This window comes from Asterias amurensis, chromosome 14 (assembly GCF_032118995.1).
Source record: "Asterias amurensis chromosome 14, ASM3211899v1".
NCBI lineage: Eukaryota > Metazoa > Echinodermata > Asteroidea > Forcipulatida > Asteriidae > Asterias > Asterias amurensis.
Window position 1 is genome coordinate 4,850,539 of NC_092661.1, and position 26,948 is coordinate 4,877,486.

At 38.2% G+C, this 26,948-nt stretch overlaps 2 protein-coding genes across 2 annotated transcripts; both read left to right on the plus strand.

Moving 5' to 3' along the window:
• The first annotated feature begins 241 nt into the window (after window positions 1-241).
• LOC139947588 (fucolectin-3-like) lies at window positions 242-10,401 on the plus strand. Its single transcript, XM_071945535.1, has 5 exons — window positions 242-347; window positions 6,333-6,464; window positions 8,754-8,843; window positions 9,581-9,824; window positions 10,116-10,401. The coding sequence occupies exons 1-5, from the start codon at window positions 242-244 to the stop codon at window positions 10,399-10,401; spliced, it is 858 nt and encodes a 285-aa protein (XP_071801636.1).
• A 5,778-nt stretch (window positions 10,402-16,179) lies between these two features.
• LOC139947128 (cilia- and flagella-associated protein 298-like) lies at window positions 16,180-25,454 on the plus strand. The gene is made up of 8 exons (XM_071944978.1): window positions 16,180-16,339; window positions 18,026-18,177; window positions 18,520-18,687; window positions 19,216-19,283; window positions 19,932-20,090; window positions 20,923-21,054; window positions 21,493-21,588; window positions 21,942-25,454. Exons 2-8 carry the CDS (start codon window positions 18,039-18,041, stop codon window positions 22,053-22,055), a joined length of 876 nt encoding a protein of 291 aa, XP_071801079.1. The 5' UTR covers window positions 16,180-16,339; window positions 18,026-18,038; the 3' UTR covers window positions 22,056-25,454.
• Window positions 25,455-26,948: the final 1,494 nt, after the last annotated feature.

Sequence of the window (26,948 nt, forward strand, 5' to 3'; positions counted from 1 at the left end):
TGTGGTAAATAAAAATTGATAAATAATAATGATAAATTATAGAATCGCAGGAATTATACAGGAAAGTTCGTGTAAACATGACAGTAACGAAGGTCGGCCGCTCAACCGTCGACTTGTCTTGGCCATCCGTGCGCGTTGGTTTGACGTCATCACAAAAAGCATTTTTTACCCGTCTGCATGGAACACGTAGTTTTTCGAACACTGTACAGGTAACTGTGATACCAGTATTTTGTTTGTCACAATGGCTCACAGCGAGAAAATGTTGCTGGACAAAACTCTTTGGATATTTCTCTTTGGAATCCTCGTGTGGTTTCACCCGCTATCCTGCTGGTGCCTCAATCTCACAGGTAAGTGTTCACCCAGCCCAGTAGACTCGGATTTCATTTTAACAAAATACAAATTCCTGTATGTGCTCTTAGACGAGAAACCGTTATTTGTATTTTACATAAAAACACACCGAATGTATACATAGTACTTCCCACAGCCACGTGGGTAAAAACAGTATAAAATAAATACAAAAATTAAAAAAGTATCCCAAAGTAAAAAATAATATTTAAAGGCAGTGGACACTATTGGTGATTACTCAAAATAATTATAAGCATAAAAACTTACTTGGTTACAAGAAATTGGGAGAGGTTGATAGTATAAAACGTGAGAAACGGCTCCCTCTGAAGTGACGTAGTTTTAGAGAAAGAAGTTATTTTCCACGAATTTGATTTCGGGACCTCAGAATTTGATTTTGGGGTCTTAAAATCAAGCATCTGAAAGCACACAACTTCGTGTGACAAGGGTGATTTTTTTTGTTTTTTGTTCATTATCATCTCGCAACTTCAACGACCAATAATGAGCTCAAATTTTCACAGGTTTGTTATATTATGCATAATGTTGAGATAATATTTAGTAATAATAATATTTGAGTTTATGGAGCGCTTTTTCACTCCCGAGCGGGTGTCTCAAAGCGCTTAAAATTATTACCCCTGGTTACAAGAGCGTTCTTAGTGTAAAAAACAATGAAAAGGTAAAAAGGCCTACTTACGCCAACATTTAAAAAAAAATGCTAAGAAAAAAATTACGACTTGGCTTCAAGTATTTTTTTTTGTTTCTATGAATATAGATGTAGTTATGAACGACTGGGGGCACAAATCGTGAATTATGGCGAATAATGACATTTCATATCTTCAGTAAAATAATGGTTCCCTCATCGCATGCAGTGGCACATCGTGACTACATTATTGACACATACGCCAACTAAAGGGAAGGTACACGTTTGGTAATTACTCAAAACAGAATATTAACTTAAAAACTGACTTGGTAACGAGCATTGTAGAGCTGTTGATAGTATAAAACAGTGTGAGAAACGGCTCCCTCATGAAGTAGCATAGATTTTGAGAGAGAGGTAATTTCTCACTAAAATAAAATTCTATAGCTAGAAGTCTTTTATTCCTATCTGAAAGCACACAAATTCGTTCAACAAGGGTGTTTTTTTTTGCATCATTTTCTCGCAACTTCGATGACCGATTGAGCTCAAATTTTCACAGGCTTATTATTTTATGCTTTTAAAGGGATACGCCAAGTGAGCAGTGTACGTGCTATATTTATAATCGACTAAGTAATTACCCTTACAGTTATCTTAGCGGGGAAATACTCGGTGCAGAAAATAATTAATTCAATGACAAAAGCCGATTGAATTAAAACTATGCGTAAAAGAGGCGAAAATTTTTCCATATTTATACAGATAATGCGTTGGCCCGCTCGATCAACACTAAAATATCACGAAAAACCCTACATATCATGCCATGAACCATCATTGCCAAGTACACCCTTCCCCAATATTAAATCTCAATTCCAGAAACAAACACCAATTCCTTTAGTTGGAGAACGCAAGAGAGAAGGTTAGGAGGGGAGGCGACGTTTCACAACTATGTTGTGCACGCTCAACAATTTATCAAAATACAACAAATTTCGAGACCTCAAATTTCGAGACCTCAAGTTCTAAACTTGAGGTCTCGAAATCAAATTCGTGGACAATTATTTCTTTCTCGAAAACAACGTCATTTCAGAGGGAGCTGTTTCTCACAATGTTTTGTACTATCAACCTCTCCCCATTACTGTTAATCAAGAAAGGTTTCGTGATGATAATTAGGTATTTTGAGTAATTACCAATAGTGTCTACTGCCTTTAAACTACAGGTGTAGCCAGCCTCTGTCTTTTCTACAGATATTTTTATGGTAAATGTGCCACTAGTGTGTCTGACCTAGTTCATCCTATCAGGGTGATTGATCGTGAAACCAGACTTTCTGCTTCTTCTCACCCCCATACACTCTTGAGTAGTTGAGATGTAGGCGTAGAACAACGAGTCATTCCAATAGCTTTTTTTTCCACGTACTGCATCTCTTTGGAACTCCTTGCCCGGTGGATATTTCCCACCATCCTACAATCTGGACTGTTTTAAAAGGAATATCAATTCCTGCATCCAGGTCTCCATTTTAGTCATTTTAATGTAGCTCCTTGGGCCTATACCTATAGGGTGGCTTTGAACAATCGGCTTCCCATTTAAGCCACCCTTCAATCCAACACAGACAAATTTGTCCATACTGGCGATTCAATCTCCACATTACAGCGAGTTCAGACAACAGGGTGAGCCCAACCATTAAAAAATAACCGGTTTCCATTTGGGCCCTGCATATGTACGGATCATGGTATGTATTTGATTGTGTTTTTCCTTTGCCCCCCCCCCCCCCCAAAAAAAAAAAAAAAAAGGAAAAAAAGCACTGATTAATGGTGGTAATTACTCAAAACAATTGCTGATATAGTATAACACTTTGTGAGAAACGGCTCGCTCTGAAGGGCGTAGTTGTTTAGAAAGGAGTAAATTCTCCTTAAAATATTGGATTTGAAATCGAGATCCTAGCCTAGGACGACCAGTTGAGTTCAAATTTTCACAGGTTGGACATATCTTATTACGTGCGAATGTTGAAATACACCAAGTGAGAAGAATGGTCTTTGACAATTACCAAAAGTGTCGTCCAGTACCATGCTTAAAAGCATTTTTCTCGCGCCTGGTAACTTTCTTGTATCTATGGCTGCGCACGCACCAACAAAATAATATTTACAAGAACCTTTTCACAAAAATACAAGCCTCAAAGAAAACTCCGCTCTCAACCACAATCTAATGCTTATAACCGGCATTAACATCGTCATAATTATCTACGGCCACCGTGCTTTTTTACGCCCTTTCCCACTCTTTGGAACAAACTCCCCAATACATTAAATACGCACAAACTCGCTTGATCAATATAAAAGCCTTCTAAAAACCCATTATTTCATTAATTATTACAGAATTGGTAAGACAAAAATTGTGAAGATCACAGATTACATAAAACTTACACGGTCGAATGGACATCCCTTAAAATATTTTTGTCTGAAATGTCATATTGATAAGAAATAAATAATGTATTTTCGCCTTTGGAGTGTGTCGCTATATTGTGTGCATTGATATCCGAACGTGCGCGTTGGTTTGACGTCATCACAAAAAGCATTTTACCCGTCTGCATGGAACACGTAGTTTTTCGAACATTGTACAGGTAACTGTGATACCAGTATTTCGTTTGTCACAATGGCTCACAGCAAGAAAATGTTGCAGGACAACATTCTTTGGATATTTCTCTTTGGAATCCTCGTGTGGTTTCACCCGCTATCCTGCTGGTGCCTCAATCTCACAGGTAAGTGTTCACCCAACCCAGTAGACTCGGATTTCAGTTTAACAAAATACAAATTCCTGTATGTGCTCTTAGACGAGAAACTGTTATTTGTATTTTACATAAAAACACACCGAATGTATACATAGTACTTCCCACAGCCACGTGGGTAAAAACAGTATAAAATAAATGCAAAAATTAAAAAAGTATCCCAAAGTACAAAATAATATTTAAAGGCAGTGGACACTATTGGTGATTACTCAAAAATAATTATAAGCATAAAAACTTACTTGGTTACAAGAAATTGGGAGAGGTTGATAGTATAAAACGTGAGAAACGGCTCCCTCTGAAGTGACGTAGTTTTAGAGAAAGAAGTTATTTTCCACGAATTTGATTTCGGGACCTCAGAATTTGATTTTGGGGTCTTAAAATCAAGCATCTGAAAGCACACAACTTCGTGTGACAAGGGTGATTTTCTTTGTTTTTCGTTCATTATTATCTCGCAACTTCAACGACCAATAATGAGCTCAAATTTTCACAGGTTTGTTATATTATGCATAATGTTGAGATAATATTTAGTAATAATAATATTTGAGTTTATATAGCGCTTTTTCACTCCCGAGCGGGTGTCTCAAAGCGCTTAAAATTATTACCCCTGGTTACAAGAGCGTTCTTAGTGTAAAAACAATGAAAAGGTAAATAGGCCTATACGCCAACATTTTAAAAAAAATGCTAAGGAAAAAATTTACGACTTGGCTTCAAGTATTTTTTTTTGTTTCTATGAATATAGATGTAGTTATGAACGACTGGGGGCACAAATCGTGAATTATGGCGAATAATGACATTTCATATCTTCAGTAAAATAATGGTTCCCTCATCGCATGCAGTGGCACATCGTGACTACATTATTGACACATACGCCAACTAAAGGGAAGGTACACGTTTGGTAATTACTCAAAACAGAATATTAACTTAAAAACTGACTTGGTAACGAGCATTGTAGAGCTGTTGATAGTATACAACAGTGTGGGAAACGGCTCCCTCATGAAGTAGCATAGATTTTGAGAGAGAGGTAATTTCTCACTAAAATAAAATTCTATAGCTAGAAGTCTTTTATTCCTATCTGAAAGCACACAAATTCGTCCAACAAGGGTGTTTTTTTTTTGCATCATTTTCTCGCAACTTCGATGACCGATTGAGCTCAAATTTTCACAGGCTTATTATTTTATGCTTTTAAAGGGATACACCAAGCGAGAATACTGGTCTTTGACAATGACCAAACGTGTACCCTCCCTTTAACTGTGTTGTGACCAAAGCGATCATTGAAGCGATTATTTAAATCTACTGTTATCCAAACTTATAATTGATTGAAGTATAATTTAAGTAAATGTAAATCCTATTTTGATCTGCTGATCTCATCTGACTTCGATCCGTTTTGTTTGTATGTCTACTGTTTTATAGTTTAAAAACTGTATACAGTACATCCCCTTGAGCCCAAACCTTGTGCTTGTGCTATTCCAACTGAAAACCCAACCAATGTAATTGAAGTTTATGTGTGTATGGTTTGTGCTCGACGAGCGTACCTGTTTGGGCTCACGCTTAAAACGCTTGGCTTCTTCGTGAGCTCCCCTGCAGTATCTCAACGAAATGGTACCGCATGGTGGCGCTCTAGCCATGGCGCCGCGCGGGGCATAGACCTTTTCGCAAATACCAATGCGCAAGCGCAGACTGTTGAATAGGGTGCATTGTGGGATAGATATGGATCAAATTTGGATACCAGCTAGACCACAATGCACCTAGTTCCAAGCTTTACGCGGTTGAAGACTTGAAATTAAGCGGAAATGTTGAAGACACCAAATACATTAAGAAAAATAATGTGAAAAAACGTAAATGCCCCGACGCAACATTTTGGACGGATTCGCCACTTCGTGAAGAAAACGGCGACGATGTAATGGACAGTTTAATGTGAATATTGTTTGATTTTGTTTTGATTTTTTTAAAGATTTATATTTGCATTGTAAACCTTCAGCACACAATTTTTTGTCAATGAAGACGAATACAACAATTTTGTGATCATACTTTAGTCTAATTTGTATCCTTTACCTTATGTGTAGTGCTAGATGGTAGTTTAAAACATCAATTTACTTGTAACTCGTTTTTCACAAAACATGATATTGGCTAATTTCAAATGGGAGTAACTCAGAAACGCGATACAACCCATAGTTTAGACGTATACCAAATCACTGCTGCCGACGTGGTCTTTCCAGCCATGCATGCTTTTAATAATTATAATAAAGAAAAATTTATAAAGCGCAAAAACAATAGCAGAAAGAATCTGCCTCAATGCGCTGGAAAAGAACGACAATAATTTATACAAATCAAAGTATTACACAATAAAATAATTTAAGGAATCTAGATACAAAAAACTGGAAAAAAAACAAAATTAAAAAGTTAAACAACCATTTTTAAAAAGATGAGATATACAAAAGTTAAAAACAATGTCAAAGTCATAAATACTGATCAGTAAAATGGACAATACAAAACAGTATTTTCATTTTACAATGTAAATATTATGTACAATTTACGACATGTCGAATTTGAATTAGAATTTGAATTTGTTTGTCTTAATTTCAGTTTTGAATCTTCAGGGAATGCAAGCCACCCAGGTATCGACTAGCCAACACTACGGAGTTAACCTTTCAGCGGATCTAGCGATAGATGGTGATCAAAGAACAAATGCCGATAGATTCAGTTGCACTCATACCTGTAAGTGTTTTTATGATCAAATAATTTGTCAGTGTATTTTTCAGCATTGACCACTAACCCTACTCTCAAACCTATACTCCTAAAAAATGGCCAAAGTAGCTCCGAGGACAGTTCTCAACAGAGAACTTTCAAATTCATACTTAAACAAAATATTAAATATTATTTTGTTGAGAAAATATAATTAACTGTTTTATAATTACTAACCAAAAGGATCTGTGTGTAACCGAGTTGGAAGGAAGGCTACTCACAGGCAGTGACAAACAGACGGCTGTTGAAGTTCAGAGTGTTTTATTCGTGTTTATTTACAGTTGAAGTGTTATGTTCATATATACAAAAAACGACAGTCAGGACGGTTCTATGGGAATCGTGTTTCCTCTCACTCTTTACCTTTAATAAAGTTGGGATTATACTACCCAAGGCTCAAGAATATAAAATTGCTTAGCAGCCCAGCGACAAATATAGGTGTGAGATCAATCGTATCAAAATGAGAAAGTGTTGCCGCTTAACCACTTGCTATTCCCCATGTACTATTGTTGGTATTCGTGGAATGTCTTCCCATGAATACCCAAACTGAATAAATTAGGCAAATTTTTTACAAGTGCAAAGCAAACTAAAGAGGCTTGAAATTATGCAAATTGAATACGCACGTAAACAAACAACTAGGGCGCTATAGTGAGAGCAATGACGCGTGGCGGCGCGGTAAAATAATGTAAACAATTATGACTCGCCTGGTGCGTCGCGATCGCATATGCATCGCCGTGCTTTATTATGTACATAGAAAATTAGACAATAGTTATGTATTTACAAGTGCCTGGCAGCGAAGATTAACAAGTCTTGCTGGTCACATGTGGTATAAATGCAAAAACAATAAATCTGTTCTGAGGAAAATAAAATTAGCTGTTGCAAACTGCTTATTAACCATAAGGGAACTGTCGTATAAATGCAAACGATCATATTAATTATTATTCATAAATACCTCAGACAGTTTCGCTATTCCTATTGGTGGAGAGCGCGTCACGTGGGTGTGTATAAACCTTTGTTTATGACCAGTAAAAAGTGTTGAAACATGGCCGTGACACGCAAGCTTGCACCTGTTCTTATAAGACGGTTTCTTCATTCCTATTGGTCGAGAGCAACGGCTGAAATAGTTGTGCCACATCACGCGATACGCGCGACGCGCACAGCATTCCCTTATAAGGAGTTGTTTACCCGAGGGCGGCGAAGGGCTTTACCATTTCATAGCTGGAGGGGTGTTGTGTTGAAAGGAATCATTTAACAATTATAATGTTTGCATTTATTTTACTTTTTGACCAAAAAGTGTTGATGTTTTTGACCGAAAGGGTATTTATGAATGGGAATCAAAGTGTGTTGAATCAGTTTTCAACTAGTGGTTTAAACCCGCCGAGGCCTGGTTCTTGATAATTTACCTCGACCTCGTCTTGGTAAAATTATCAAGAACCAGGCCTCGTTTGGATTAAACCACTAGTTGAAAACCTCTTCACCACACATTGATTCCCTTAGTACTGGCCTGGCGTAGCCTTTCTCGAAGGATAATCGGCAACACAACAAGAACAGGTCTGAATAGAGAGAGAGTCTCAAAGCACGCAGAAAAAAAGCTAGGGGTAAACAATTAAGGACGACAGTTAGTGAAAAGGGCATTATTATCTGTCTAGGGAAAAGTATAACGTAAAGACAAAGGGTTATGAAGATTTTCTTCTTGGTTGTTCAGACCATGGGTTTGAATGGTCTATAGGCGCATTACCCACAGTTTCTCCCTACTTAAAGACACTGGACACTATTGGTAATTGTCAAAGACCAGTCTTCTCACTAGGTGTATCTCAACATATGCATAAAATAATACACCTGTGAAAATTTTAGCTCGATTGGTCGTCGGAGTTGCCAAACAACTATGAAAGAAGAAAAAAACACTTGTCACACGAAGTTGAGTGCTTTCAGATGCTTGATTTCGAGACCTCAAATTAATTCTAAACTTGAGGTCTCAAAAATCAAATTCGTGGAAAATTACTTCTTTCTAATTACCAATAGCGTCCACTGCCTTTAAACGAAAACGTTTCTCAGTGGCTACAGACATAATAATTCGTTTTGATTCTGGATGATCTGGTCTAACCCCATATAAAGCCACCATTTTGTATACAATTTTGAGCTTTTTGTTAATAATGCAACCTTTGGAGGTTTTAGCTCTTTATCTCTTGTTTATTTTATTTCATTTCGCGTCAATTTAATTATTGTTAACTAAACTTGCACAACAATCAATACATTCCTTTTTAGTGTTAGAGTCGCATCCCTGGTGGAAGGTGGACCTGGGAGCAAACCACTGCCTCGGTCGTATCACCCTTGTCAACAGAGCAGATTGCTGTAGTAAGTGAAATTGAAGCCGTTACAAAATAATACCAAAAGAGTTTTTGAAATATCATTGTTAAACACTCAAATAACCTCGGACCAATCAAAATACAGATAATATGTAAAGCAACATCATTGTACCCAATGAAATCGCTGGTTCTGGAAGGCGAGTTATCCTTGCGGGGCCCGGGCAACTATACCACTTGTCAAGAGGGGCGCTATACACAAAAAGGGAGATGATTTTTGCACTTACAGTACTGATTGAATGTCTCGGGTGCTGTGTAGTGATATCGACAGGGGACTTGTGTCACACAATCATGAGTTAACACAAACCTTCAATCCCCAGAATTGACAGAATACGAGTATAGTGTTTAATGCATCGTGGGTTCAAATTGACTATAAAAAAATCAAGTTTGTGAAGTTTTGTATAATTTTTAACATAATATCCGGAGCGTGGTCTACTGTGAAAATGAGAGCTTGACCCAAAGTGGACAACAAAAAGCATTCTTAATTATATAGTTTAACAGTATCTTTAAAAGAAATGTTGTTATGTTTCGTGTAGAATTTGGTGACAAACATTCATTTGTGGCAATGTTCATTAATATTGCTAGGGAGCTTTGGACGAATGAACATCGATATCCCAGTTTACAAAATACAACAGAAACAAAAGACCCCATTGTTTCTACAAATGTTTGTGTTTATAGATGTTTTTATTACTTTCAAGTTTAATAGGTGAAAACTTCTTTCAATGACAGATAACCGTTTGTCTGGTGCCATCGTCAGAGCAGGCAATGAGACTGACATTTTCAGCAATGCCGCGTGTGGGTTACCAGTGACATCGGACCAAGCATCGATCCCTGGGGCACACATAAAGTTTTTGTGTGACCCGCTCGTGATTGCCCGGTACGTCAGTGTTGACATTCTTTTGAAGGAAGCAGGAGGCAAACTGACACTGTGCGAAGTGATAGTTGAAGAGTACCAGATGGGAGACTGCCTGCATAACGATTTACGTAAGACGGTATTAATGTATTGGATTTTTTGTATACCGTTTTTTATAGAAACAAAAGAGATTTTGTGCTGATTATCACAATACGTCCAACTTATATTGTTCCGTTGTTCTTGTGAGTTAGTTCACACCAGTTAACGACTATACGAAACAGGTGACTCGCTGACTTTGACCAAACAATTAGCAATTTTGAAGATTATTATACAATCTCAGAATTAACCATAAACGTCTCTTTCGTGTTCATTTATTTTATAATATTTTCTGATCACTATCATTGTTCGTTTGTCAACAGCTGCAATGACTAAAGACACGCCATTCGCCATCGCTGAAAAGACGTCCTCATTGCTATTCGAAGGGAAATGTATTGTTGACCCACGCCCTCTGTCGGTCCTTCACATGAAGTCGATGTTGCGCTGTTTCCAGCGGTGTTTGAGGATGGAGAACGAGTGTTGGTCTTTCGATTACGTCATGACTTCTGGTCAGTGCAGGCTCTACGATGTAAAGACTGGAGACTTGATTGTAGATGATCAGCCAGGCTGTAAGGTGTACGTGGTGGTCAGTCGTGGCTGAAATAGTTTTGGATATTAGTTCAAACTTTCGATTTATAATTGTTTTCGAAATATTTTAATTTAGTAAAATTGTTTGACACTAACTTGTGTTAAGGCTATTATTACTCACTCAAACTGTTGCCATCAAAACAAGTCAAAAGACTAATCTAAACAGATATTTTGCACGGTGGAAAAAAAATAAATACATAAAATACTTAAAGTAACTATTGTTACCAAGTGGCAGGCAACACAACAAAAAAGAAAATACAGGTTTCGGAAAACTCAAAAATAGTTGAAACTGTGGCTTATTTTGACGTTACCAGTTGAAAATAAAGCAGAATTACAGTGCTACAAAATAGTAAGGTCTAAGGCATAAGGGCATAAAAGCTGTAAGAATAAAGTCTATAAGCCATTAAAAAAGACTACCGCAAAAATAATGGGCCATTCCATTCGCACTGAAGGGAGTGGAAAACGAATACAGAAAATTATTGCTGTATTCTACAAAATACTCTCTTTTAGTTCTTAAACAAAATGCATTTTGATTGATATTGACTTTAATCACTTCCAGAACTTTGCAGTTGGAGACGAACAACGTTCGTCGATTACACAAAAATTCAACATATCTGTAACGGTGCATAACTGAAGACATCTTAAAGTCACCTGGACAAAAAAGTCAAACATTAGAGTATGTTTATGATCAATAAAATAATTGTTTGAGTAATTGTTTGTAACGATTTATATGTTTAAAAAACAGATTAAGTTGTTTGGGGGGTGACTCCGCCTACCCCTTTTGTGACGTCAATCGAGGCAGACTTTGCCTCGATCGAACATCGAACACATGTACGTGCAAGTACATGAAAGTCCTAGTCGTGAGTTTGTACGTTTCGAAAAAAAAAATAAATCTTGCATTTTTCCGGCAATGTCGACCAGGTGTATTGCTGCTGGATGCAGCAATAATAGGGTCAGTTTGCAAAGTGTTCCGGTCCTTCCCGGCGCTGTGCACTGCAGCAAACATTCCGAGCCGTCGTGCTTCGAGAATTCGGAATTAATACACCACACATTTTGACATGAAGAAAAAAATTATTTTCTAAAACATGACGCCATCCCAACAATTTGTCCAGCTAGTGGTAAGTCGAAGGTACCTGAGAGACAGGATGAACCTAAAGGAGCATCTGCCTGACGTGAACAAAAATCGGGTATTTTTTCAACTTTGAGGGCATGTTTTAAGCTTGCGCCAAGCGTCACTATCTTGTGTTTGCACTGAATGCGATTAACCGTGCTGGGTAATCTGAGTGGATCGTCCGCACAGCAGCCATACAGTGCATGCAGTCTCCTCCGTGATCGTAGTTCTGTACATAGGCATCATACCGATCAGGTATCCAGACGTAGTGTATGGGGCCAGACAACTCATTTTCACTCAAACATCGCGCCTCGATTGACGTCACGAACAGCACCCTCTCGGGTCGGGCCTTCTTTTAAATTTGTAAATAAAATGGAAACTTACTTTTTAGAACCTTAGTTAACTTTTTATTCATATTCCACTCATCAAAACACATATTTCAGTAATCGGGCTTTATTCGTACCTTACAAGTTGCAAGGACGGGTTTAATTATTGCTTAAGTAACGCTATCATTATTAAATAATACTACATTTCTTTGGTGGATTTACGACCGTTCTTAACATTAAAGCCATGGGACACTTTCGGTAAACAGAATTGTCCAAAGGCCCACACTTCGTGTATCACAACTTATATATTATAACAAACCTGTGAAAATTTAGGCTCAGTCGGTCATCGGAGTCGGGAGAAAATAACGGGAAAACCAACCCTTGTTTCCGCACGTTTCGCCGTGTCACGACATGTGTTTACTATAATCCGTAATTCTCGATGTCGAGAATTGATAATTGTTTTAATGTTTTCTCAAAATGTAAAGCATTTCATGGAATAATATTTCAAGAGAAGTCTTTTACCATTACCTTCTGTAAACACTGTAAATTATTTGTAAATCTGTGAACTTTTTGTTTTGCTTTCTGTACCAAAAGTGTCCATTAATTTCAAAAATGTTTCACCAGAAATAATTATCTCATGGACCCTACAAATAGAGTCAACTTGGCACATAGTTCATTTTAACAATACCGCCCAATCTGAAGTGGCTGTCTGCAGAAAAGGGCTGATTGTTAGTGGAACAAATTAAAGTCCACGTGCTCAACAAGATGTACAATTATCAAAACGATAAGCAATGAAAGTCTACACGCACAACAAGTTGTACAATACTATCAATAAGGCAAATCCCATATTAAAATAACAATTTGCAACTTACTAGAAAACTTCAATGGAATGATGCTAGCGGGTACGTCGGGCTGTGGTATAGAGCTTAATTCGTTGACGGATCATACAACTTTAAATTCAACTCAAAATTGTGAACCAAAAATAACGGAAAGAACGAAGACTCAAAACACGTCTTGCCGCTGTCACTTCTTGTGCAGGAATGATTTGAGTCAAGCGCTGCCAATGCAGGACAGCTCCGCGCCACACTCTTAACGCCTCAGCGAACTGCAAGTATTCTTTATAAACTGAAGTTACTTATGAAAAAGGAATTCGGTGAATTTGAATAATAGTCTGGTTCCAAGACCCAAAAATCTCCGACTAGGCTCTGTCAAATTTAGGGTCCGGTATCACCCAAAATCACGTGACCAAAAAGGAGGAATTCCTCCTTTTTCGAAGTTATCCGAAATGTTCCGAACGTGTTGTCGTCAACGTTCGGACAGTATCGTTGGTGGTCGGTTATGGAATCATAATGTCAGTCCCGTCGGCCGTAGATCCAGGAGTTTTTATGCCAGTTATTGTTAATGCAGGCGTTGTGCCTAAATAAAGCGTTTGCAAAGCGATGCGACAAGTTCAAAATATATAAACCTGGGAAATCGCTCCGGGATCTGGTAAATTTTTGTCTCTTTTCTTCAAAAATATTTTCTTAAAAGTGGTTTTGACTTGAGTGTTCATTAGACATTGATTGAGGATTAAGTGTCATGATTTTTGAAAGTGGTAAAAATGGGGCAAATATGGTGACTAGCTGTCGAAATTATACGAGTTGAACCAAATTGCCATTTGCCGATCAAAATAATCTCGTAACCCTCCGGCCTGGTTATCACAACTAGTGCAGACATGGTTTCCCTCATGGAGATGACCCCCCGACCCTGACAAGTTGCGTCATGCTCTATTTTTAACCGTGGGTGATACCTGACCTAAGATTTTTAACAAAAGACGTCAAGGAATCTTTGGTCAGGGGACCAGACTAATTTGAATAATTAAAATCCTTGGTAAGTGTTTGCTTGAATTGGGGATGCCCCTCCAAATTAGATATGACGGTGATTGTAATGCAAGAGTCATCAGATATTCGGTGATTTTGTGCTGTACTTCTATCTATCTAGTTATTCATCATTGGTCTCGTCCCAATAATTATTGGGTACATAATGTGAACAAAAGAGGTAATTGAGAGGGAAATGACTGGTGTTTACGCGAATGCAGTCAAGCCTTGCAGCGAGGAACTCACACAGGCAGTTTCTCGAAAATGATTTTTTTTCTTTCCAGTCCACGAATATTAATAATCAGTTAAACACCCTGTCGGTTTCCGTCAAATACAAATGCGCTGGGATACCATCTTGTGTCACCTAATTAATAGTTATAATGATGTAACATGTCGGTGTGTATTTTTTTTTAGAAGTTCAGACTAATATCTGCATAGTCAGATACATTTCTGAAGACATTCGTAGCTACTGTCTTAAACTCATAACATTATTACAAAAAGTGTGTGTACACGGTTATCAATTTAAGTTTTTATTATTACATTTTCTGCCTAATAGTGTTATGTATAGTAAGTTTCTCTACTCGGAGATTGGCGTATTCTTTATAGCAGCTGCACTTAATTATTTTATTTTAGAAGTTCAGACTTATATCTGCCTCAGATACCTTGTACAAGTTCCTTCAAATGTAGCTCATCATTATTGTTATGTTCTTTTATCTTTGTCCTTTATAAGAGGAATCTGTCGAAAAATAATATTACAAATTCACATCTCTACTGCTAATCACTTATTGTGTAAAATGTCAGAGTGCAGCACCGTTTTTTTTAAACACTGGACACCTTTTTGTTTTCAAAGACCAATTTTCTCACTTGATGTGTACCAACAAGCATTGTGAGAATTTTGACTCAGTTGGTCAATGAGGTTGCAAGACACTGATGCAGAAAAATCAACCTTGTTGCATATCTAATTTGTATGCATTCATGCCTTATAAAAGGCTTCAGGCCTGAAGTATTTTAATATTTTAGTGAGCAATCTCTCTCTCTCAAAAACTACAATTTACTTCAGAGGGAGCCGTTTCTCGAAATGTACTATAGGCATTTACCAACAGTTAGTTTCCCATTGCTCGTTGAAAGCTTTGCGCAATTACTTGAATAACCAGTGTTTCCAGTGCTATTTATTCAAAATATTTAGAAGACTTTGTTTGGTTTTGGGGTCATTAAGAAAAGTCATATTAAACATTCCAGTTGTACTAATATTAACAAGTTGATACTTTGTTTGTGTCCTTCATCACGGTGTGTGGCAAGACACTTTTTAACAATCGGTTTCCATTTTATGGCCACCCTTTAAAGGCAGTGGACTCTATTGGTAATTGTCAAAGACCAGTCTTCTCATGTGGTGTATCTCAACATATGCATAAAATAACAAACCTGTGAAAATTTGAGCTCAATCGGTCATCGAACTTGCGAGATAATAATGAAAGAAGAAAAAAACACCCTTGTCACACGAGGTTGTGTGCGTTTAGACGATTCATTTCGTGACCTCAAGTTCTAAATCTGAGGTCTCGAAATCAGATTCGTGGAAAATTACTCCTTTCTCGAAAACTATGGCTAATCAGAGGGTGCCGTTTCTGACAATGTTTTATACCATCAACCTCTCCCCATACTCGTTACCAAGTAAGGTTTTATGCTAATAATTATTTTGAATAATTACCAATAGTGTCCACTGCCTTTAATTAATCCACGACAGAGAAACAATTATTATTGTCCACGCTTTGATTACATTCCGCATTAAATTGACGTCCGCAACAAAGAGAATTTTAGTAAAAATTTGGTTAATCGAAATAATTCCACAACTCCTAATTGATTTTTGAACTCATTGCAAATTATTACCGATGAAATAAATCGAAGGTCAGACCGTCCACTTCAATTGCTCAGATGAGACATCATTGTCTGGGGGGGGGGGGGGGGGGATAGCCGGCCCACCTTAAAGGGCTCATAATTATTCTCGTCATAGGAAACTTTAATGCCAACGATTAAGGAACACTAACACAGCCCAACAACCCTAAACTACGCGTTTACGAATTAATTGTGCAGATTTTTCGTCTGATGACGCCGTCTTTTTTATAAACATCCACGTGGAATATGATTTACAGAAATAGCCAAACGAGTATTATAATACCCAAATTTTTGAGGCAGGCTGATGAAAAAGACTGGCTGGCTCAACTGCTTGTAAGCACGTCAGCAAACTCGAAACATAGAGCTCTGTCCTTCCTCTATGCTCGAAATTAGACCTGCCCCTGTCTTTAAGTATGTAGGTGAAAGGTGAAGATGGAAGGATAGGCCTACGCTAGACTGCCCCTGTTTTTATTCACGAGCCTCGAAAAGAGACCCAGATGTCCAGGCTAGGCCTAGCGCACGAGCCAGGAAGTGTGACGTCATGTTCAGGCTAACTCAAAATAAATCAATTCGATTGAGGGCGCCCTCCTCTTTTAATGTTTTGCAATTTTCACGAGAATCAACAACAAACATCAGCCAATGCGGAATACGTTGCTAGGGAATTCCTGGTATTGTAACGGTTAATTAATTGACAAACGTATTTGTTTTGTACTATTCGTGTAGACGCTTCCGACGCTACGATTGTTCCACACTGATTGCATAGAAGAGGTAAATTACTCGTATTTTAAAACAGCAGATATTTTTTATTTTTTTATATTTTACAAAATTACAGTTCTTCACTCCTCATTTCATGGGGGGGGGGGGGAATGTATTTTGACAATTGACAATTTTGACAATTGAAATTTATAAATAATATTAATAATATAGGCCTAGTCGTCGTGACTCGTGTGTTGTTGATTGTTGTTTACGTTTATGTAGATTTGTAGTTAATTGTAGTTAAATCGTTCCGTGTCCTGCCACCACTACTGTAGTATTTCACATTTGTTTTATCCAGAATATGATATCTCATTTGGTTGGGTAAACTTTACTCCTACCTAGTCTTAGAACTTAACTATTTCTACAGAGGTTCGTTCCGGGACAATAGCGGAACGAACCTCATAGTTAGTTCCAGGAGTAGGTAAACTTCATCCGCATTCAGCCAGTACTTCAAATCTTCCTTATTTATTACAGGCCTAGGTCAAGTTAAATTACCACCCTTCTTAATCTTAAATCTTCTTACCCGTTTAAAAATGTCTAAAGAGGGTTGAGAGAAAACAGACATGACATTGAGTTGACAGAGTCAGAGAGGCAAACCAGAGTTTATCGCCAATTCGCTTGGTTGGTTGATTTTACTGAATGGCCAAAGAAAGGAACCGCTGTTGGATGGGAAAAGTGTACTCCTAGAACTATTTCGGTTTTGTCCGAATATCGTCTCCCGTAACCTCATAGGTTTATATCTCTCACCTGTTTAACGACCCATGGTTACGGGAGACGATAGCCGGACGAAACCGAAATAGTTCTAGGAGTAGGAAAAGTGTGCTCCTAGGGGACCTATAGCAGAACGAACCTCGTAGTTCTACGTAGGAGTAGGAAAAGGGGTGCTGTATGCCCCCATTGCTTTCCCACCAACACAGCTAGTTTCTTTTGACCAATCGGCAAAATCAAACGAACGGTACTCACAATACCTAAAGGTCCGTAGACTTTTCAGTTAGAATTCAAACAAAGTATCAAAATCATTAAAAAAAATAGCAAAATTTTGACCCCAAAAAATTCTCTACATGGTGATGGTCTTGACAGCGCTGCGTGTTTCATTGGGAGGAATTTTGTTCAAGGCGTTTTAAATACAGTTAGAAAAGTTTTGCCTTTGAACCAAAGTAAAAATGACAGTTTATATTAGTTGTGTATTTTAAGGGTTGGACTTAGAGAATCAGAAAATCTCAAAATAGTTACAACAATACAGAAGGCGAGGATCCTGAGAAAAAAAACCTTAAGATCTAAGTCTACAGGACAAAGCCTGCCTCGAGGAGTTACCGGCACAAAGGAAAATGCTATCTTTCTTTTGCATGATACTGTCACAAGATGAACTAAATTAAAAACATTTAGTGCCAAAACCAGCTTATAAAAAGACAAGCTCAAGGCACTTTATTAAACAAGCAGGCAATAAACATACCAAAATATTAAAACAATGAACAGAAATTCCATGAACACCTAAATAAACACTTTTAAAAAACAATAAAAAACAAAACAATGGAATTACACAAAAAAGTCCTAGGAGTCCTAAGAAGGAGGAAAACAAGAGGAACTCTTAACCTAACTGTAAAACACCTCAAGAATGTAGAGAACACAACAAAAGTTTAATAAAAAAATAGTTAAATTTATATACACTGTACTTTATTTGTGTTTGTTTCCACCCAGTCGTTAGACAATCATGGTGAAGTTACATGTGAAACACGGAGAGGAGAGTCAGTTCCTGTATGAGTGTACAGTCAAGACGCCCATTGACGATCTGATGAAGGAGTTGGTACACATCTACAATGAAAGACTAAAGATAAGCAGGCTATGTCAAGGTAACTAAGGGAATCAATGTGTGGTGAAGAGGTTTTCAACTAGTGGTTTAAACCCAACGAGGCCTTCAGCCGATTTCACAAAACTCTAGGATTAATCCTAACTCGAGTTAGGACGAGTTACCCGTCAAACACATGAACAGGAACTTAAACAAAATTGTGTTGTTTCTAGGTGACGTCTCCACTTTGAGCTGATTTCATGCTCACGTTTTACCTCTAAGACATCAGCTGGATGACATCAATGCATTAAGGTCTCTTGGCTCGATGTGCTAAGTGTAGCTTGTGCATGGGGAATTTTTACCATCATAACTTCATGAATGCTTTTTGTTATTTTGTTTAAATCAGAAATACAGGATTTATCTGAGCACGGTGTGAGTTTGCCACCAAACATGCAAGGATTGACCGATGACCAGATCGTCGATTTAAAACTGAAGGATGAATGGGAAGATAAGTGCACTCCAAGTGGAGGAATGATTCTCACCAAGGATCCGACAGGCAGACGGAACGGGCACGGTCAGTACACACCAGGGCTATAGACCGTATTGAACAACCCCTTTTTTGCTAAGAAAGTTGCCATCTTGTAGGGCAAACTAAGACCGTATGCGCGTCCAAACACGTACACCAATGCAGCGCTCCTGGTTTGATTTCTATAGCACATGCACGCACACACCCCTGCACACGCGCACAGACGCCTTGTTGTAGGGCATATATATATTTGAATGCCGTTCTCGGTGGCGTCATATTCAATATGGTCTTTTCCATATTCTTTGTAAACAGGGTCCAATTCCAAAATTGGTGTGCTGCGTCAGTTAACGAAGTATAAGGAAAACCATGCAATTTTGAAGCATATTTGTATGGCTCTTTATAGGTTTATAGGTCTTTATAGTTATAAGTTTAGTATAACCCCCTTTATTGATGTGGCCGCTCCTGGCCTTCTGATGTTAGGCGATCTTTCATTTACCAACAAATAGAAAACAATGTTTGGGGCAAATTTTATCAATTGATTCTCATAAATTTACATCTTCTTGTGAATGTTTGCAGCATGTAACGACAAGATGAAGGAAGTGTTCAGTAAGACAATCAGCGAGGTCAAGAAAGCTGTCTCAAAAGTAAGTCAAGGAGAGTCCTTATAAGCAAGACACTTGACCATTTGTGCTCCCCCCTTTAGATGGGACGTAAAGCTGTTGGTCCAGTGCGTTGTGTAATGCACGTAAACGATCCCAGTAACACTTGCTGCTGGACCTGGTTTGATCGGCAGCATTTTGCGCCACAGCACCTTGTAAACCATTACGTAGTGCTATAAAGGAAACATGTCTCATAGTCTCATACTTCAAAAACGTAGCTTCACATACCTTGCAAAAAAAAAATAAATACTGAACGCTTTGATATGCCCATTACACCCGGTTCAGAAACAAATAGGTTAGGATCGACTCTAGGTCAACCCAAATAAGTTTTGGTTTCAGACAGGTGAATTTAACATAATATTATTTACATTAGGTTAGGATCGACGTCTGAAACCAAGGCGCACTAGAGTACTTCCGAACAACTGCAACAGTTGATCTTTCGACTTCTAGCGCGTCTAGTTGCTCCTAACTGTTTCAGACGATGAACTTTTCATGCACTTAATTCAATAACTTGGTTCGGCGCAGCTCTGGAGCACCTGTCTGAAATGGGTATGAAAGGTATGATAAAGAGATGTATAGGAACCCAGTATTATCATTATTCATTACCGTTTATTCTACCCTTTCTCGTTACAGGATCAAGTGAAAGCCAACGTGTGTATGACCAGGCAGATAGTAGGAGATGCCAAGGATCAGTTACGAGGTTCTGTGATGATAGTGTACCCCATGGGTCTGCCTCCCCATGACCCCATCAGGATGGAGCTAGAGAACACACAGGATCTCTCTGGCACTCAGGTCGGTCATGAAGGAAGTCTCATTCAAAATTTACAACCCTCCTACTATTGTGCCATTGATTCTGCTGTAGAAACACAAATTAATCAACATTTTTATTGTAGTAATCCTGGGTGTCTATTGAAATTTACTCCTTGACTAGTCACACCTCAAATAGTTGCGTTTACTACACTAGTCGCAACTAATTTTTTAATTCCCAAGATGCATTGCGGCATACAGTTTGCCGCAGGTGCAAAATAGTAACATTCAAGCTGAAAGGATTTAAGGATTGTGTCACTGAGTCTGATTGTGTTTCGTAAATATGTAAGTAAGTTATGTTGTTGTTAATTTGTACGCGACACAATTGGTTTGCCAAGCACGAAATTACGATCGTTTAGTAGTCGTGGCGGCAAAATTATCCGATTAGTTAAAAACTGGTAGTCGCGACCAAAGTAGACGATCAATAGTCGCGGCTTTGACACTTGACACACTAGTTGCCCAGGCTTAGGCTGTTCTTATAAAGCTTCATAAACACTTAACCATTGCTTCGTCCTTCGGATGGGACAAAAAGCCGTTGGTCCCATGTGTTGTGTAAATGCATGTAAAAGAACCCAGGGCACTTATCGTAAAGAGAAGGGGTTTGCCCCGGTGTTCCTGGCTGGATTGGCAGCATATTGCGCTACAGCACCTTGTAAACCATTACATGGTGCTAAGGATTAGATCTTATCTCAAACTTCGTCCCACTCCTTGCAGTTATAATACCTGGCGCTTTGTATCCTTTGGCAAAAGGCGCGTTATAACTCCGGGTATTATTGTTATTATTATGAACTAAACTTTGTTGTGCACCCTTTTGCAGGCATCCCTTGCCGTTCTAGAGGAAGACGTTGCCTCGTTGTGGTTCTCTGGTAAAGAAATAGTCCGAGGAAAGAAACTGGAAGACTTCATCGGGAAGAATGAGAAGACCAAGATTATTGTCAAACTTCAGAAGGTACTTATTTTTCAGTTGCTGTTTTGGCAATAATAATAATAACAATTGAATGTATAAATTGCGCTCTCTCCAGGACCAGTCTGTTTGAGACACATAACAAAAACACAAAGTGTCAATTCATTGTCTGTCATTTAAAAATTAATGTGCATCCCTCCAGCGACACTTAAGCTCAACCACCACCAATAGTCCAGCATTCTCCTGAAAATGAGCAGAGTAAACTGTTTGAAACGTCGAGACTGCACTGGCTCTTCTCAGAGCCAACACTCACACAAAAGATATTTACACATGGTTGTACCCGCAAGTTTACTAAGGGAATAAAAAACCCAAAATACAATTATAGACACTTTGACGCCAATTTGTGGAGTCAATGAGTGCCACACTCGAAAAATGAACCGCTCCCAACATGTATCACTAATTTTGTTTTTCTTATTTTTGTAGAAGGGACATGGTGCACCAGCTAGAGAAAGAGTATTCAGCGAAGATGAACAGAAAGAAATGATGGCGTATGCCTACAGAAAACAAGAAGAACTCAAGGTATGAATGCCATTTCTTATACAATTGAGAACACAACAAAACATGCAAAATGGGGTTGGGATAACACAACTATTTTTATTTGACAAGAGTGCCACATTGAAATGCATAAACTGTTTGAATTCCGACTGGTAGCAGATGTGTTTGTTGATTTTTTGTTGTTTTTTGTACGAGTGTTTGTTTGTCTGTTTGTTTGTTTAGATGATAAAAATCACATTAAGGTATATAAACAAAAAGCTGGCAACAGCTAATCTCTCTTACACAAACATTGGTTTAATGTCTATGATTATGAATTAAGCGAAGACGCAGAACAAAAATCATGTAAAACATGAATATTTGATCTTATTGAAACACAGAAACTGGAGACAGAAGCAACGGATTCCCACCTTGGCTCCGATTGGGCAGATACTAACAGCTTAAAGAGACAGTTCCATGGGTTGAGAGACATCAAATGGGGAGGCACACGGTGACGCAATCATTCTACGTATGATTCCTCATGCACCCAATGCAATGGAAGTGTTAAATCACAGCTTCTGAAAGAGCACCAGACTTTTTTATTGCGGCCATCTTGGTTTGGTCTCTGTATTATACCCGATGTTATTGTATTGCTTAATCTCAATTTATGAAAGAGCACCAGTCTGATTTCGCTGGAGTGTGGCCATCTTGGTCAGTCATCCTGTGTTACGTAATGGTAATGATAGTTCTAATTCATCATAAAAGAGCACCAGACTGTTATCCTTTCAACCTCACTTTTGTTACAGACCTTTCTATAGTCGATAAACAAACCACATGACAAGGGCGGCCAAATGTTAGCAAAACAACTGTTTTTGTTTTGCACTAATGGCTCCATAAGATTTTCAACATTGGTTTACAGTAACTAAGGCTGTGATGTTGCATTTAAAATGGCTGCTTCAAAGTGAAATGATACACTTTTACAACTTAAACTTCTTGGCATGAAATAATCTTCCTGAAGATGTCTTCTCTTAGTTTTAATTGTCGCCAAGTTTGAATAATGTATGTGCCTGTTTTTTTCTACAGTAAAACAAATGATACACCAATAAACTTGAGTTTGTGTTATTTTATTCCAAATGTATCATTCTGCACTATAATAATAACAATAATAATAATAATAATATAAATATATGTATATACAATGGTGGAAGCAATGATATGTTCATACACACGTTAAAATGACAACAAATTAAGGAAACTGGGAGTCCTATAATTATTATAGGACAACATTCAAACCACTACATCGTATCGGAGTTTGTTTACAATAATGCGCTTATAACGATTACTTCATTATTAGTACTGGTACATTTACCACAATGTATATAAGCAATTTTAAAAAAAAGATCTGGGCCCATGCTTAGCACAAAAATTTCTTGCTAAGCAAAAATAGGATACCAGCCAAAATACACCATACAGTTACCATTGCTGTGAGACTGGTATCTCAATCATTCCTAGCTTAACGTTGCAGAATGTTCTGCTTAACAGCTTTACAATATTAGGCCCTGAATACACCTGTTGCATTATTGACCCAATTTACCTGAGGTCATCGTCACAACAATTTTATTTTTGCCATTTTGGGGTCTCATCTCTGTGTTTTATCCAGTGTGTATGTAGTGCACGTTTTAGGTCTTTTGAGTCTGTAAGGGTCTTTAGACCCTATTCACAACGTGGCACAGTGCACAGGTTTGACCAATGACGGCCGCTTTTTTACCTCTAGGTGAGGGCGCCCTACTGATACAGACAGATACATTGGGGATGTCCTAGTACACAATACATGTATGAATAACAGTTTTAAAGGCAGTGCACACTATTGGTAATTACTCAAAATAATAAGCATAAAACCTTACTTGGTAACGAGTAATGGGGAGAGGTTGATAGTATAAAACATTGTGAGAAACGGCTCCCTCTGAAGTGGCGTGGTTTTTGAGAAAGAAGTAATTTTGCACGAATTTGACTTCGAGCCCTCAGATTTAAAACTTGAGGTCTCGAAATCAACCATCTAAACGCACCCAACTTCGTGTGACAAGGGTGTTTTTTTTCTTTCATTCTTATCTCGCAACTTTGATGACCGATTGAGCTAAAATTTTCACAGGTTTGTTATTTTATGCATATATGTTAAGATACAACAACTGTGAAGGCTAGTCTTTGACAATTACCAAGAGTGTCCACTGCCTTTAAGCTCAGAGGGTTGGCAATAATTATTAAACAAACACAATGAGAAGATGCCCAGGAAGATGTCATCTAAATATATTATTGTGTTCTTGACATATTTTAACGAATTCTTACGACAATATGGTTAAAGCCATTGGACACTTTGGGTAAACAGTATTGTCCAAAGGCCCACACTTCGTGTACCACAACTTCTCTATAAAATAACAAACCTGTGAAAATTTAGACTCAATCGGTCATCGGAGTCGGTAGAAAATAACGGGAAAACCCACACTTGTTTCCGCACGTTTCGCCGTGTCATGACATGTGTTTAAAATACATCCGTAATTCTCGATATCGAGAATTGATAATTGTTTTAATGTTTTCTCAAAAAGTAAAGCATTTCATGGAATAATATTTCAAGAGAAGTCTTTCATTATTACCTTCTGTAAACCCTGTAAGTAATTTGTAAATCTGTGAACTTTTTTTTCTTTTCTGTTCCGAAAGTGTATATAATGGCTTTAAATAAGGGTCATATTGTAGGTTGCCATTGCTCATACCCCCCAAAGAACAAAGAGTAGGTATACACATACCCATTCAAACTGGTACCTACAGTGTATAACAACAGAGGACAATATGATCCATGGTTCAAGAAAGGTCCTCAGTTGGAAATATGTACAAAACCAATGGGAGCTATTGCCAAAAACTTAAAGCATAAACAAACGGGGGACAAAAGGAGGTCCACGGTTGCATGTGTGGGCATGTCTACTCTTGATAACCGAGGACATTAACAAAAGGGATAAAAAAAAATGTCACATCTGAGACAGTCCTTGGTAGATTTTGTGTACAAAACCAATGGGGACGTCTGAAAAATAAACTATGTCCAAACAATGGGAGATCAAAGAGAAGTCCACGGTCTGCACCATAAACATACATGTGTGTGCGTATGTGTGTACACGCTATGCACATCAGCAAATGTCTCCCTTGATCTCAGTGAGGGTACAGTTTGAGCTTGTTGAACCTTCAACAGAGGGTCTAACGTCTCTAAAAACATATTTGTACTTTTTTTTATGGAAAATGTAACCTTAAAAAAACTGACCAAAACAAAGTGTTCACATAATTTTACTTCAGCGGAAACTGGCAGTGGGTACAGGACACTTGCATAACATATTGGCCTCATAAGGCTGATACAGCTAAGCAATTCTGTTTAACATTAAGCGATTTTGAGGCTTAGCAGCTCTTTGAGCAAACGCCCTAATCAGTTTTGTATGTTTTTAAAATGTGAACTTTACGTAACAGCTGTTTTCAAAGAGGTGTTGGGGTGCCGAGAGACAACGGATACCCTTTAAACAGCTTCATCTGCAGCCGATTTCCTGAAACGCTAGGATTAATCCTATCTCGAGTTAGGACGAGTAACTTGTCCTAACTTAGGATGGGCTCCAAAACGTGTCCAAACGTCTATGGATACGGAACTTAACTAGTCCTAAGTCCTAAGATTAATCGTAAGTTAGGAAGTTAAGTGAAATCGACGTCAGGATTGCTCAAAAAGTCAAAATATTCCAACTAAATGTACACAACTATTCATTATCTTATGTACATACCTATGACATCTTGAAAATTGTTAATTAAAAGATTGAGATGCTTTTGATATTTAAATAAAGTTGGCATTGTGCACGAAAAGAAAATTAAAATGAGGTAGGCAGTTGAAATTAATTTGGTTAAAATGCTTTTATCATTTGACCCTGACTTTATGCGATAAAAAGAACTCAAGCTGTTCTGGATGAACTTCATATAATGGGTGCGTTTGACTATAGCTTCCCCGTGTCGACCCCGATGAGCTCATTCAGGTGAGCCCGTGACAAGACCTAATCGAAAGATCACTTGCCCTCTCGTGTTGACGTCATGCACCTGGGGCCAGCCCCCAAGTGACCTGTTCCACAAGCAGGGCACTGAGGGCTGACCCGGGTGAGCCCCTGGAATGACGGCAAAGCTATTCGAACGTACCGTGGGCATACCCGGGTCGACCGAGGGAAGCTTATCGAATGCACCCAAGGATTATGCTCTTCTTGATCTGGTACCCTGACTTGTATTGCTATTATAAATACACTACTTGTTTATAAATGAATAAGCGCCTGTTCATGGTAGGCCTACTGCTGACCACAATAATCAGGGCCCAATTTCATAGAGCAGCTTAACCGAGAAAATATTGCTTAACAATTTTCTGCTAAGCAGAAATGAGCAGGGTACCACAGTCACAAATTGTACATGTGACATGGTTGTATGGCTGGTAAAACTTCTTTCTTGAAAACTACGTCACTTGAGGGAGCCGTTTCTCACATTGTTTTATACTATCAACCTCTCCCCATTACTCGTTACCAAAGGAAGTTTTATGCTAATAATTTTTTCAAGTAATTACCAATAGTGTCCACTGCCTTTATAAAAACCCCGACCATGCACTTTTTTGTAAGGTTCAGTACATAAATGGTCATTAAAATGGGCATGGAAGGAAGACATTCGATGATACATGTACCACTGTTCCGCTACCCAACTTGAGTTGCACTCCCATTTATAGTTATAGACCTATCCCAACTTGAGAACACTCATGTTGCATTACAGCTCAGGCTTAAAGAATCTTCAATTGGACAAAGCCCAACTGCAGTTGGGCAGATCGCGAAACCTGGGCCCACCACATGATCTAGTTAGATTGAGTCCTAGATAGTTGACCTAGATACATCACCAGTCGTTAGCCACTTGATATCACTTGGTAACCATTTGCATTGGAGTTTCTCACAATACAATTACAATCACTGCAACAAATTTTGACCCATTTTAAAAGATAAGAAATACCAGATGTATATAAAAGGCAGGATCTGAATTCCAACTTTGGATGTCTGTACAGTCATCTCACATAGTTGGACTGCAAAGTACATTATTTGTACCATGGTCCCTTCATAAAAAAATGTGTAATCAAACACTGGGTCCAATTTCATAAAGCTGCTTTTGAAGCAGAAAATTATGCTTAGCAACCTTCTGCTGAGCAAAAATAAGCAGGACAGCTTGTAAATGTGACATGGCACATTGGGTGGTAATATTATTCTGCTTAGCATACTTTTCTTGTGTTTATAGCTACTTTTTGTGTATAAGTAGCAACCATGCATGCAACATTTCAGCTGATCAGCGCCCCATTTCATGGCTCTATTTAC

What these genes read in the sequence shown, in the direction of transcription:
- LOC139947588 (XM_071945535.1), top strand. Translation starts at nt 242, where the DNA reads ATGGCTCACAGCGAGAAAATGTTGCTGGACAAAACTCTTTGGATATTT. An exon ending in ATTCAGTTGCACTCATACCT is followed by an intron (nt 6,465 to 8,753) that starts GTAAGTGTTTTT and finishes ATTCCTTTTTAG; the next exon opens with TGTTAGAGTCGCATCCCTGG. An exon ending in CAGATGGGAGACTGCCTGCA is followed by an intron (nt 9,825 to 10,115) that starts TAACGATTTACG and finishes CATTGTTCGTTT; the next exon opens with GTCAACAGCTGCAATGACTA.
- LOC139947128 (XM_071944978.1), top strand. Translation starts at nt 18,039, where the DNA reads ATGGTGAAGTTACATGTGAAACACGGAGAGGAGAGTCAGTTCCTGTAT. An exon ending in AGGCAGACGGAACGGGCACG is followed by an intron (nt 18,688 to 19,215) that starts GTCAGTACACAC and finishes GAATGTTTGCAG; the next exon opens with CATGTAACGACAAGATGAAG. An exon ending in TCAAGAAAGCTGTCTCAAAA is followed by an intron (nt 19,284 to 19,931) that starts GTAAGTCAAGGA and finishes TTCTCGTTACAG; the next exon opens with GATCAAGTGAAAGCCAACGT.